Below are 14,144 nucleotides of genomic sequence, written 5' to 3'. Positions count from 1 at the left end.
GGTGCAAGAGGACTGCGAGCTCCGGCGTGATCTTGGGGAGGGAGACCATGGGCTCGGCGTCTCCTGGTGGCGGCGAGCGGCTTGAGCGTGCGCGATGAGGGGGGAGAAGGGGGCAGCGGCGATGGATCTGTGGAGAAGGGGGCGGCGGCGATGGAGTGGGAGGGGATAGGGTTTGGGTGGTTGGTCTGCCCGGGGGTGGGAGGGGATAGGGTTCTTTTTCTTTCTCTCTCTCTTTTTCTTTAGATAAATGGGATGGGTGGATGGATGCCATGTCATCAATCCATGGCACAAACATTTCAACCAATGAGAACAAAGCATACGTAATTGTGTTTTTCTATGTGTTTCTATTATATTTTTTGCACAAGGGTGCATTTTGGAATGGCATAATTTGTTCAAATTATATCATACTTTGCACAAAGGTGCATCTTGGAATGGCAAATAATGTTGCCTAAAAAATTGCATTTTTTTGGACGAAAAATTCATTTTCCATTTTTTGAGTGCCCAAAATGAGTTTTTTTGTGAAGGACCTACCATATATTTGTTGCAAAAGCGGACCGAATCATTTTTCTAAAATACTAGGACATAGTTAATGCACAATTGACCAAATGGTTGAGTCTCAGAAGCTTTGATCCACCTCTCGTGAAAAAGACAAATTCCCGCCGATTCAGTTGGAAGCGGGTCAAATTTGAACTGCAGCTGCCTCATAGTTTGCTATTTATTTTTTTCCAAAAATCATTTCTAGGTACATAAGTATCTATTTTATCAGAGAAATACCAAAAAAAAATTCAAGATTCAACCACTAGCTAGGAACAGTCATTCCCGCCGTTTTGACCGCATTTTTAAATGGGCATAAAAAATTCAAAAAAATCAAAAAATTGGGAAACCTTTGCATTGTGTCATTATATGTGGCCAAGTTCCCAGGAAAAATAACAAACTTGTAATACGATAATTATTTTAAAAAAGTGTTCTCAGAAACGAGCTATCACGTATGGAGATCAATGGCTTTCAAGCCAAATGATCAATCTTATGGCCACATTCATGGCATAGTTTGTTCAAATGATCTCATATTGTGCACAAGGGTGCATATTGGAATGTCAAACAATGTTTCCTAAGGAAGTTTTCATTTTCGTTGGACGAAAAAACCATTTTCCATTTTTCGAGTGCCCAAAAGGAGGTTTTTTTGTGAAGGAACTACCAAATAATTGTTGCAAAATTGGACCAAATCATTTTTATAAAATACTAGGTCATATTTAATGCACAATTGACAAAATGGTTGGGTGTAAGTTTTTTTGATCCACCTCTCGTGAAAAAGACAAATTTCCACCGATTCAGTAGGAAGCGGGTCAAATTTGAACTGCAGCTGCCTCATAGTTTGCTATTTATTTTTTCCAAAAATCATTTCTAGTTACATAAGGACCTATTTAATAATAAATACATGGTTTGGTGGCGATACGTAGAGGTTTGGGCAGTGGCCGAGGGCCCCAACTCTAGAGCGCGTAAACTCGCATGCCCGCCGCATGGTCACCGCGTGACCGTGGCGTTGCCATGCGTTCTGGGCGGCCTAGGCATGTCTAGTGCATTGGGCACTCCCCAGGTTGGTGCTAGGAAGAAAATTACAACATAAGATTCTCACGAGGAGACCAATCGATGCTCAAACATGAATTAACAGCCAAGTCTTTGATTAGTGGTACGAGAAATGTACATGGCTAATGGGCGTGAGTTTTGGCTGAGGATGATCAGTTACTAAGAAGACCGTCTTCACAAATTTTCAGCTCAAAAGGAGGAGCCTACGTGGTACTTGCTTTGCGAACTACCACACTGGACATAACTACGAATGTTGAAGCTCGGCTCAAAATAATGAACGGATTGAGCTGGCATTAGGTGGAGGATGGTTATTTGGGCATAGGAAACCACTGTAGAAAATGAATACTATTTGGAAATGCCAAAGTGGTACTTCCTTCACAATTCTCTTCTATGGACACAAACTTGGGAAAACTAGTGAGAGAGATTGGATGAATGAAATGAGCTAAAAATTGGTGTATGTAAGTTACATAGGTATGGTCACGCGCTAGTAAATTTTCAGATCATTTGGGTAAGCCTAGCTAGTACTTACTTCACAAAGCTTCTCTCGAGGTAGAAACTTTGAAAATTTCCTGAGAAAGATTTACTAGGAAAATTGAGCTGAATATTATCATGTGGCAATGATTTGGGTATGGAAGAGTGCCCGAAAAGTTTGAGGGTAATACGAGGGGTCTAGATAACACTTGCTTTGCAACGTGCCAATTTGGCCATAAAATATAAATTGAACCTAGGCTCACATAGATGATTTGACTCAGCTGCAATTTGGAGGAGGGTGATAATTTGGGCATACGAAGGAACTATATAAATTTCATGTCATTTCGATATATAAAAAAGGTACTTCCTTCACAATGCTTCTAGGTGGACAAAAACTTTGGAAATTTGCCGAGGAAGATTTGCTAGGCAAGTGGAGCTGAATTTTGTCATGCGGTAATTATTTGGATAGGAAAGAGTGCACAAAAATTCCAAGGGCAATCAAGAATATATAAATAGCACTTCCTTCATAAAGTGCTGTCGTGAACAGAATAGGAAAATGAATATTGTTGAATTAGTTTTGAACTAGGAAAGGAAGGATTTTTACATATTTGATGAAGATATGACCCAAAGAATTTATGAGATTTTTTTGGGAATTTTTGGAATGGCAGAAATATAGGTTGCTTCACAACCTAGGGCAAAAACTGCCACATGGACATGACACAGGCAAAACTGATGAGGTGGCGCCTAGTCATAGCAACCCACCACAATTTACAAGGTTATGACCATCTATATTGGTCATGATCAGCTAGAAATAAGGCAGCAGACCAGTGCTATCTGCTTTATGACCATTTCGTGTAAGGAAATTACGACCTTTCTGACCAAAATGGTCGTTATAGTTTAGGTTTTGGAGCCCCCCGAACAAATTTTGACCAATTGGTCTGAAATGGTCATAGATCTATGACCAATTCTTCCAGGGTCACTAACAGAAGGTCACAAGTTGACATATTTCTTGTAGTGTGAAATAGTATCTCTATTGGCAAGCTTAATAGTAACATTAATATCTTCTATCTCAGCAGGTGTAATATCTTGCATAATTTCTTTATATAAAGTATAAGGTATTGCACTAACACTAGCACCCATATCACATAAGCCATGATAACAGTGATCTCCTATTTTAACAGAAACAACATGCAAGCCAACAACAGGTCTATGTTTATTTTTAAAATTGGGTCTACCAATTCGATCTAGTAGCTTCATCACAGAAGTAAATAACATGCCAATCAATATTATTGGCCAAGAGATCCTTAACCATAGCAATACTAGGTTCAACTTTAATTTCCTCAGAGGGTAGGTGTTCTAGCATTACTCTTACGGACCACAGTTGAAGCTTTAGCATGATCCTTTATTCTAACAGGAAAAGGTGGTTTCTCAATATAAACGGTAGGAACAATAGAATCAACATTATAAGTGATAGTCTTTTCTTCAAGTTTAATAGGTTCAACTACTTTTACTTCAATGGGAGGATGATATGTAAACCACTTCTCCTTAGGGAGATCAACATGAGTAGCAAATGATTCACAGAAAGAAGCTACTATCTCAGAGTCAAGTCCATTTAGTGCTAAATTCACGAAAAGCACCGGTATCCATAAAAGATTTAACACAATCAAACTTATGTGTTATACCTGACTCCTTACCTTCGTCGAGTTCCAAATCTTCAGAGTTGCGTTTAATTCTTTTCAATAAATCCCATCTGAATTCAATAGTCTTCATCATAAAAGAACCAGTACAAGAAGTATCGAGCATGGAACGATTATTGAGAGAAAGCCGAGCATAAAATTTTTGAATAATAATTTCTCTTGAGAACTCATGATTGGGGCATGAATATAACATTTACTTAAGCCTCCCCCAAGCATGAGCGATACTTTCTCCTTCGCGAGGCCAAAAATTATATATATAATTACGATCATGATGAACCAGATGCATAGGATAGAACTTCTGATGAAATTTCAATTTCAATCGGTTGTAGTTCCATGATCCAATATCATCAGATAGCCTAAACCATGTCAATGCCTTTCCCTTAAAATATAAAGGGAAGACCTTCTTCTTGATAACATCCTCAGGTATACCTGCAAGCTTAAATAATCCACAAACTTTATCCACATAGATTAGGTGCATATCGGGATGTAATGTTCCATCTCCTGTAAAAGGATTAGCTAGCAGTTTCTCTATCATACCCAAAGAAATTTCAATGTAAACATTTTCAGTAGGTTCAGTAGGTTGAGGAGCAACTCTTTGCTCTACTGGTTGGGGTGAAGATACCCCGAATAAGCCCCTCAAAGGATTATTTTCCATAGTAACAAGTGACAGTAAATTTCAGCACACTATATAAAATTTTCCTTACCAAATTCCACCTACCAGAGGCGCTTCACTCCCTGGCAACGGCGCCAGAAAAGAGTCTTGATGACCCACAAGTATAGGGGATCTATCATAGTCCTTTCGATAAGTAAGAGTGTCGAACCCAACAACGAGCAAAAGGAAATGATAAGCAGTTTTCAGTAAGGTATTCTCTGCAAGCACTAAAGTTATAGGTAACAGATATTTTTGTGATAAGGTAATTCGTTACGGATAACAAGTAACAAAAGTAAACAAGGTGCAGCAAGGTGGCCCAATCCTTTTTGTAGCAAAGGACAAGCCTGGACAAACTCTTATATAAAGGAAAGTGCTCCCGGGAACACATGGAAATTATCGTCAAGCTAGTTTTCATCATGCTCATATGATTCAAGTTCGTTACTTTGATAATTTGATATGTGGGTGGACCGGTGCTTGGGTACCGCCCTTCCTTGGACAAGCATCCCGCTTATGATTAACCCTCCTTGCAAGCATCTGCAACTACGAAAGAAGAATTAAGGTAATCCTAACCATAGCATGAAACATATGGATCCAAATCAACCCCTTACGAAGTAACGCATAAACTAGGGTTTAAACTTCTGTCACTCTAGCAACCGATCATCTACTTATTACTTCCCAATGCCTTTCCCTAGGCCCAAACAATGGCGAAGTGTCATTTAGTCGATGTTCACATAACACCACTAGAGGAAAGACAACATACATCTCATCAAAATATCGAACGAATACCAAATTCACATGACTACTGCTACCTCTTGAGCATGCGTTGGTTTTCCCTTGAAGAGGAAAGGGTGATGCAGCAAAGTAGCGTAAGTATTTCCCTCAGTTTTTAGAACCAAGGTATCAATCCAGTAGGAGACTACACACAAATCCCCTAGTATCTGCACAAACAAACAAGAACCTCGCACCCAACACAATAAAGGGGTTGTCAATCCCTTCACGGTCACTTACGAGAGTGAGATCTGATAGAGATAGTAAGATAAATATTTTTGGTATTTTTGTGATATAGATTGCAAAATAGATAGTAAACTAGAATTGTAGATTGGAAACTTATATGATGTAAAGTAGACCCGGGGGGCATAGGTTTCACTAGTGGCTTATCTCAAGATAGCATGTATTACGGTGGGTGAACAAATTACTGCCGAGCAATTGATAGAAAAGCGCATAGTTATGATGATATCTAAGGCAATGATCATGAATATAGGCATCACGTCTGTGTCAAGTAGACTGAAACGATTCTGCATCTACTACTATTACTCCACACATCGACAACTATCCAGCATGCATCTAAAGTATTAAGTTCATAAGAACAGAGTAACGCATTAGGCAAGATGACATGATGTAGAGGGATAAACTCAAGCAATATGATATAAACCCCATCTTTTTATCCTCGATGGCAACAATACAATACGTGTCGGTTTCCTTTCTGTCATTGGGATCGAGCCCCACAACATTGAACCCAATGCTAAGCACTTCTACCATTGCAAGAAAGATCAATCTAGTAGGCCAAACCAAACTGATAACTCGAAGAGACTTGCAAAGATATCAAATCATGCATATAAGAATTCAGAGAAGAATCAAATAATATTCATAGACAATCAAGTTCATAAACCCATAATTCATCGGATCTCGGCAAACACACCGCAAAAATAATTACATCGAATAGATCTCCAAGAAGATTTAGGAGAACTTTGTATTGAGATCCAAAGAGAGAGAAGAAGCCATCTAGCTAATAACTATGGACCCGAAGGTCTGTGGTAAAATACTCACACATCATCGGAGAGGCTATGGTGTTGATGTAGAAGCCCTTCGTGATCGAATCCCCCTCGGGCAGATCGCCGGAAAAGGCCCCAAGATGGGATCTCATGGGTACAGAAGGTTGCGGCGGTGGAAAAGGTTTTTTGTGGCTCTCCCCGAAGGTTTCAGGGTATAGGAGTATACATAGGCGAAAGAAATAGGTCGGTGGAGCTGCAAGGGGCCCACGAGGGTGGGGGCGCGCCTGGCCCCCCTGGGCGTGCCCTCTACCTCATGGCCGCCTCGCTGCTTCCTTGACGTCCACTCCAAGTCTCCTAGATCACATCTGTTCCAAAAAAGATCCTCGCGAAGGTTTAATTCATTTGGATTCCATTTGATATTCCTTTTCTGCGAAACACTGAAATAGGCAAAAAAAATAGCAATTTTCACTGGGCTTTCGGTTAATAGGTTAGTCCCAAAAATAATATAAAAAGGTATATTAAATCCCATTAAACATCCAAAATAGATAATATAATAGCATGGAAAAAATTATAGATACGTTGGAGACGTATCAACTACTTATAACAAGACTTCTCCCATGTCCTCAGGAACAAACGTAACTACTCACAAATCATATTCATGTTCATAATCAGAGGAATATTAATATGCATAAAGGATCTGAACACATAATCTTCCACCGAATAAACCAACTAGCATCAACTACAAAGAGTAGTCAACACTACTAACAACCCACAGGTACCAATATGAGGTTTTGATACAAAGATCAGATACAAGAGATGAACTAGGGTTTGAGAGGAGATGGTGCTGGTGAAGATGTTGATGGAGATTAACCCCCTCCCTATGAGAGGATCGATGGTAATGATGATGGTGAGGATTTCCCTCTCCCGGAGGGATGTTTCCCCGCCAGAACAGCTCCGTCGGAGCCCTAGATTGGTTCCGCCAAGGTTCCGCCTCGAGACGGCGGCGCTTCGTCCCAAAAGCTTCCTTCTGTTTTTTTCCAGTGCAAAAGACACCTTATACCAGAAGATGGGCATTGGGGGGCTTCCAGGTGGCCCACGAGGTAGGGGGCGCGCCTAGGGGGGTAAGGCGTGCCCTCCACCCTCGTGGATAGTGGGTGGCCCCCCTCTGGTGCTTTCTTCGTCCAACATTTTTAATATATTCCAAAACTGACTTTCGTGGAGTTTCAAGACTTTTGGAGTTGTGCAGAATAGGTCTCTAATATTTGCTCCTTTTCCAGCCCAGAATTCTAGCTACCGGCATTCCCCCTCTTCATGTAAACCTTGTAAAATAAGAGAGAAAAGACATAAATATTGTGACATAATGTGTAATAACAACCCATATTGCAATAAATATCGATATAAAAGCATGACGCAAAATGAACGTATCAGCTCTCTCCACGGCGGCGAGGTCCCGTGAAGGCGGAGGTGGGGTGACAGCGGTCGCCGGGCGGCGGCGGCTTGGCCAGCTACCATGCTGCAGTGTAGCGTGGGGACTTTGTGGCCCCATCTAGGCCAGTGGTGGCTTGGGCCCGGCCGAGCTAGTGGTGGCCTGGTTTGTCCCGGATGTCGTGTCCGGTCAGCTTCCGCTTCGGTGGTGGTGGCAGACCCCTCCCGTCCAGCTGTTTGCTGGTGTCCTCGGGTCCGTTGTTCCCTTGTTCCTCCTCTTGGCCTCGTGCCGATGGCCTCAGGTTGGCGACAAGGTGGATTCTAGGACCGTGGTGACGCACATTGGTGGGCGGTTGGTTTGGTGGAGCACTCGAATCGTCCAGGGTGGTGAGGGTTGGGGTCTGTAGAAATACCTGTCAGCTCATCCGACATCGATGTGGTGGCTCCTGCGGGCGCCGACGTTCCTTCCTGAAGGGCTTCGGGTATAACCCTCTCCTCATTGCCCTTCGCATACAGGGGGAAACCCTATGGCTTGTCCGGGCAGCAGCGGCGTCGTCGTCGCTTTCCTTCCTGAAGGTGTTTCTCGGTACGCAATGCTCTGGTGTGCTTGGTGCGTGGTGGGAAATCTCCGTCGGGCGCAACTGTTATCAATCTTCTTCATTTCGTCAAGCTGCCGGCGTCGGCATTTGTTTCTCTATCTTCGTGTTTTCTTTTGGGCTTGGTTGTGGTGCGCCCCAACATGCTTGTTGTATCGTGTGGTTGCTTTATAATATAAAGCGGGGGGAAACCTTTTATCATCATACATGGTTCAGTTTGCAAAGCGTAGAGCTATGGGCATGTCTGGTTACATTCTCAGGTAGGGCCTCGCTGAGAGCACAAAAACGAGCAAGGCTGAGCTAGGCATGGTTTCGAGAAACGAAGCAAAAAATGATGTTGTCAAGTTGTTTGTTTGCCTGCATATGGGGTCACTGCATCCCCTACTTGATGACGAAGTCGACGACATGGACGCGACGATAGTCGCGAACGCCTCCAGGATAGCCTGATGCGCGGTAAAGTGGGCAAACTTGAGGTAGGGACACGACTCATAGAAGTGTGCGTGGAGGAGGTCGACGAAGGCAGCGTCGAGGAGGGAGCTGTCCGGCTGTGGGCAGAAGCGGAAGACGCGGCGGGCTAGGGCCTCACCGAAGTAGGCGGTGATCTTGCGCATAGTCCCGCCCTAGGACGCGGCCAACAAGGGTATCTACTTCACCGCACCTCCGCGGCCGACACGTTATCCTACTGCACAACCTCCTGCGTGTCGACAACAATGACCGGCAGAGCGGCCGCGACCGGCGGAGCAGCTAGCCTCTACCACCGAGCTCCTGGTGCCCCCACCGCCGAGAGACGACGACGTGCCGCTGTCGCTAGTGCGCATCCATTTAATGTCCCGCACGGAGTCAGCGAACAATTCGGTCGTGACGGCCAACGAGGGGATTAGACTCAGAGCGTAGGTGCTGCAGGAGGAGTCGACTGAAGATACATCTCCAATGTACCTATAATATTTGATTTTTCCATGCAATTATATTATCAATCATGGATGTTTTATATGCATTATTATGCTATTTTATATCATTTTTGGGACTAACCTATTAACCTAGTGCCAAGTGTTGTTTTTTTCCTTGTTTTTGACTTAAAAAATCAATATCAAACGGAGTCCAAATGGAACAAAACTTTTTGATGATTTTTCTTGAACCACAAGACACCCTAGAAGCTCCGGGAGGAGGCTAGAATGGCCACAAGGCGGCGACAAGCTCAGGGGACGCACCCCTAGGGGGGGCTCCAAGCTTGTGCGCCCCTGTGGCTCCCCTAACCCTAATCTTTCTTCTATAAATACCCAAGTATTCCCCGTAGATCAGAGTGCACACCAAAAATACTTCTTCGCTGCTGCAGGCTTCTGTCCTCGTGAGATCCCATCTTGGGGCCTTTACCGGTACTCCGTCGGAAGGGGATTCGATCATGGAAGGCTTCTACATAAACCTTGCTGCCCTTTCGATGATGTGTGAGTAATCTACCATAGACCTACGGGTCCATAGCTAGTAGATAGATGGCTTATTCTCTCTCTCTCTTTGTCTTCAATACAATGTTCTCCTCGATATTCTTGGAGATCTATTCCATGTAATCTTATTTTGAAGTCCGTTTGTGGAGATCCGATGAATTGTGGGTTTATGATCAGATTATCTATGAATATTATTTGAGTCCTTTTTGAACTCTTTTATGCATGATTTATATAACTTTGTATTTCTCTCCTATCTATTGATTTGGTTTGGCCAACTAGATTGATTTTTCTTGCAATGAGAGATGTGCTTTTTAATGGGTTCAATCTTGAGGTGCTCAATCCCAGTGACAGAAATGGACATGATACATATTTGTATTGTTGTCATTAAGGATAAAAAGAAGGGGTTTGTTCATATTGATTGGATCTATCCCTACATCATGTCATCTTGCTTAAGGCGTTACTCCGTTCTTGTTAAGTTAATACACTAGATGCATACTGCATACCGGTCGACATATAGGCAGGAGTCAGTCTACTTGCCTCGGACGTGATGCATATATACATGATCATTGCCTTGGATATCGTCATAATTATTCGCTTTTCTATCAATTGCTTAACAGTAATCTGTTTACCCACCATATGCTTTCTTTCGAGACAGAAGCCTCTGTGAAAAATATGCCCCCGGGTCTATTTTTATCATATTATTTTTAGATGTACAAAATCAAAAACCCAAAAATACCTTGCAGCAATTTATTTACTTTTATCTTATTTTGCACTTTTACTTATCTTCTATATCCATCTCTATCAGATCTCATCCTTACAAGTAACCCTGAAGTGATTGACAACCCCTTTATCGCGTTGGGTGCAAGTATTTGTTTGTTTGTGTAGGTGTGATTATTGGAGACTTATGTGTCCCTCCTACTGGATTGATACCTTGGTTCTTAACTGAGGAAAATACTTATCTCTACTTTTCTGCATCATCCTTTTCTCTTTAAGGCAAAAACCAACGCAAGCTCAAGAATTAGCAACCGAGGGCGGGAGATTGAAGTAGCCATCGCCCGTGACGGTGGAGGAGTTGGTGGCGTTGAGCTGGCCGCGGCCCGCTGCGGGTCCTCGAGGAGGCCCATGAGTAGCTCGACTGCTCGAGCATGGCGGTGACGGGCTCCTCAGCAGGCTCGCACGTGGCGAGCGCTGCGGCCCTGACGTTGAGGCGGGCCCGACTGCCAGATACGGCGCGCGAGCGTGCCAGATTGGCGGTGTGGGCAACGATAGAAGAAGGAGATGACGGGATAAGATGATTAACTGCTAAGACGTTTCCAGCGAGCGACCCACCCGTGATTCCTCACATCGTTCGGGCCTGGCTAGCTGGAAACTGCCAATTCGTCTGTTCCCATCGAGTCAGGCCCAGAGGTGCTTTAAGAACCGTGCCATCCAGGCCCAACAGTACATACGTGTAACCAAACAGCCCAACGTCAAAAAGATGTCCATACAGTGCCTGGTTGGACCTAATGCATGCAAACAAACACGTCCTATCTATCTCTCCCATTGTTTTGTTAAATAGGTTGTAGAAGTATTTCTCTTCCTATTTTTCCATGAAAAAGAAATGATTTTGTTTTAGTTGCTAATATTTCATTCCTTAGTACTAGCTATTGATAGAAGCACACCCAAGAATTATAGAAATCTTGCATTGATGATTGAGGAAGAGCCGCACTGAGCAGGTTTACCGTCCCCGCAAAAAGAAAAAAGCATCACTTGACTCCCGTCCCGTTGCATTGCACTGGTCCATGAGCTAGAGACATTTCTTCTGTTGCAATTCACGGACATGTTTTCTAGCCATAGTCTAAATAGTTAAGTGCTAGCTTAAACACTGAAATCCACTAAACGTTGCAAAGCAACATCAGATGTCCCACCTTCATCAGTACACTTGCTCATCGCATGCCTCAGATCTTTCATTCTTTCCCTGACCTCTTCACCTTCCTTTCCTTCCATCAGTCTTGTGATGGCCGCCTGGACGCCCCCTCTCTTCAGCTGGTTCTCCACCTCCACCCTAACCCCCACCTTCCACACATCACACACATACCTGCTAGTGCCCATCTGATCGCTGGACAACGGTCTGCATATCATCGGCACGCCTTCGGATATGCTCTCCGTCGCCGAGTTCCAGCCGCAGTGCGTGAGAAAAGCGACCACAGACGGATGCTTCAGCACCTCCTGCTGCGGAGCCCAACTGACTACTCTACCTCTGCTACCTATCTTCTCTTGCAGCTCTTCAGGGAGCGCGCTGAGCTCACAGCCGCGCACCAGCCCCGGCCGGACCACCCACACGAACGGGCGCTGGCTGTCGGCCAGGCCCCAGGCCATCTCCAAGAACTCGTCTGTGTCGATGCCCACCAGGCTCCCAAAGCTCACGTAGAGCACAGAGTTTGGCCGTTGTTTGTCCAACCAGTCCAAACAGCTGCGATCTTCTGTCAGTAGGCTGCTATGGACGGATAGAGACGGCGTCATCATGTGCAGAGGGCCGACGGCGAACACCGGGCGGGCGATCTCGCTGCGGATCCTCTCGATCTCCATGCCCTCCATGTCTTCGGATGTGTTGATTATTAGGCCGGATGATTGCCTCACGCCGGCGACGATGTGGGCGAGGAGATCGGCGTACGCGAGGTGTCGAGCCATGTCCATCACGCGATCCAAGTCTCGTACAAGGAAGGGGGGAAGCTCCTCAACTGTAGTGTTGAAATTCGACTCTGTGGACAGGAGAGATGGGGACAATCATTGAGTATATCACAGATCAATTTGAGTACGCAATATTTATTGCTGCTCTAGATCACGGACTAGGCACACACGCACGGACATGGATACACACACGACTACACGAGCTATGCAATCGAACAACAAACACGTGCACTAGATGATGGATTCATCTCCCGTCTGTTTCTTGAGAGCTGGATCCGACAAACCGCACATGACTGGTTGGCTATTGGGTGGGTACAGTTTCTGAATCCAAAACCTTATCTTCGACCATCCGCTTCATATATCCATGCCATGTTGTATTTTTCTTTTGCCGCGACATGCATGTCAGGTTCCACACTTTAAAATTCAAGTACAGCTTTTTAGACGGATAAAATGCAAGTACTTGTACTGGCTAGATCTAAGTTTTCCATCGAGCACCATGTTACTACTAAGATCATGCTAATGGTAATTCAGATCTAGCTCTCGCAAAACAAACAAACAAAAAGGTAATTCAGATCTAGCAACGCCGGTTAATTGTGTCTTTGTTTTCGGGAATGGACATCTGTAATGTAAAATTGTAAATAGACTGCGGATATCATTCGGTTATAATTTTCTCTTGTTCGACAAACTGAAGAAAACTAGACCTCCAAACTCCAAACAAAGAAGACAACAATGGCAATTTGGTATATACCCTGCGTACCTTGGACGGGCAAATAGCCCTTGTGGCACAGGCTTGGGTACGCCAAGTACACCAGGAACCTGGCGGCGCTGCTGGTCATGAGGGACAGAGCGGCCACGCCCAGCTCCCTGGCCACGGAGAGCGGCGCGAACCAGTCGACGTCGGCGACCACGAAGGCGACGTGGCCGTCCTCCTCCTCTCTAAGGGCGCCGGCCAGGTAGTCCCGGAACGGCGCCGCACAGTTCTTGTTCAGCGCGAAGACGAACGACGCGATGTCCTCGAACGCGGCGAGCTCCGGCGGTATGCTGTCCGGGATGGTGACCAGGCGGTAGTCCGCAGGGAGCTTCCGGCGGTCCGGCGCGCGGGTCTCCGGGTGGAGGATAGTGACCGCGAGGCCGCGGGAGTGCAGCGCGGCGGCGAGGCGCAGCATGGGGTTGATGTGGCCTTGGTATGGCAGCGGTAAGAGGACCACGCGGCGGCGGCCGCGGTTGGTGCTGCTGGTTGGGGCCATGGTGATTGTGTTGGGCTGTGAGCCTGTGAGTGCGTTGTGTGGAGGAGGAAAGCTTTGCTTCTTTGTCTCGGAGAGAGATGCTGTCCTCTCAAAAATGTCAGAGCTAGTTTGATTTTTGTACAGAGCTGCACATGGCTGGTGAAATGCCTTTTCAGGCCTGGACGTACTACTAGGATTCTCAATGCTTTTTTGCGTGGTTAGGAAGACCAGGCGTAACACCCGCCAAAAAACAAAAAGAGAAGGAAGACCAGGGCGAAAAGTGTATGGTTCCTTTTACGAGAGCATAGACCCGGAGTACTACAACTGAGCCCCTGCGTCGCCCTTCCTGGCGACACGAGGGAAACCCTAGATCGAGCGCCCGCAACCCCCCTTCTTCCTCCCCCACGGCTCGCCGCCACCGGAGGAGCGGCCGGCGAAGTCCGCGTCGGCTCCAGGGAAGGTGGCGGCGGGTCCCTTTTTCGTTCAACTAGCTAGCAAGGCGCGCGGCGAGAGGCTGCTGCAACGGCGCCGTGGGGCAGGGCCATGGCGGCGCGAAGCCCGCGTGCTCGCTAGGAGGCCCTGGTCGGCGCGCCGTGGCGCGAGATCCGCGCG

At 45.5% G+C, this 14,144-nt stretch overlaps 1 protein-coding gene across 1 annotated transcript; it reads right to left on the bottom strand.

Annotated features, from left to right (window-relative positions):
- Nucleotides 1-11,304: 11,304 nt before the first annotated feature.
- Nucleotides 11,305-13,669, bottom strand: LOC119328279 (DIMBOA UDP-glucosyltransferase BX8-like). The gene is made up of 2 exons (XM_037601293.1): nucleotides 13,064-13,669; nucleotides 11,305-12,377 (listed from the first exon to the last, which is right to left on the bottom strand). Exons 1-2 carry the CDS (start codon nucleotides 13,551-13,553, stop codon nucleotides 11,494-11,496), a joined length of 1,374 nt encoding a protein of 457 aa, XP_037457190.1. The 5' UTR covers nucleotides 13,554-13,669; the 3' UTR covers nucleotides 11,305-11,493.
- Between the last annotated feature and the right edge of the window lie 475 nt (nucleotides 13,670-14,144).

The sequence above is a fragment of the Triticum dicoccoides genome, chromosome 7A (genome assembly GCF_002162155.2).
Source record: "Triticum dicoccoides isolate Atlit2015 ecotype Zavitan chromosome 7A, WEW_v2.0, whole genome shotgun sequence".
NCBI lineage: Eukaryota > Viridiplantae > Streptophyta > Magnoliopsida > Poales > Poaceae > Triticum > Triticum dicoccoides.
This window is presented reverse-complemented; position numbering and strand designations above follow the sequence as displayed.

Bases quoted from the DNA above. Each gene is read 5' to 3' on its own strand.
- LOC119328279 (XM_037601293.1), bottom strand. From the start codon at position 13,553: ATGGCCCCAACCAGCAGCACCAACCGCGGCCGCCGCCGCGTGGTCCTC. The intron at 12,378-13,063 runs GTACGCAGGGTA...TCCTGTCCACAG, and splicing joins GGGCTATTTGCCCGTCCAAG to AGTCGAATTTCAACACTACA.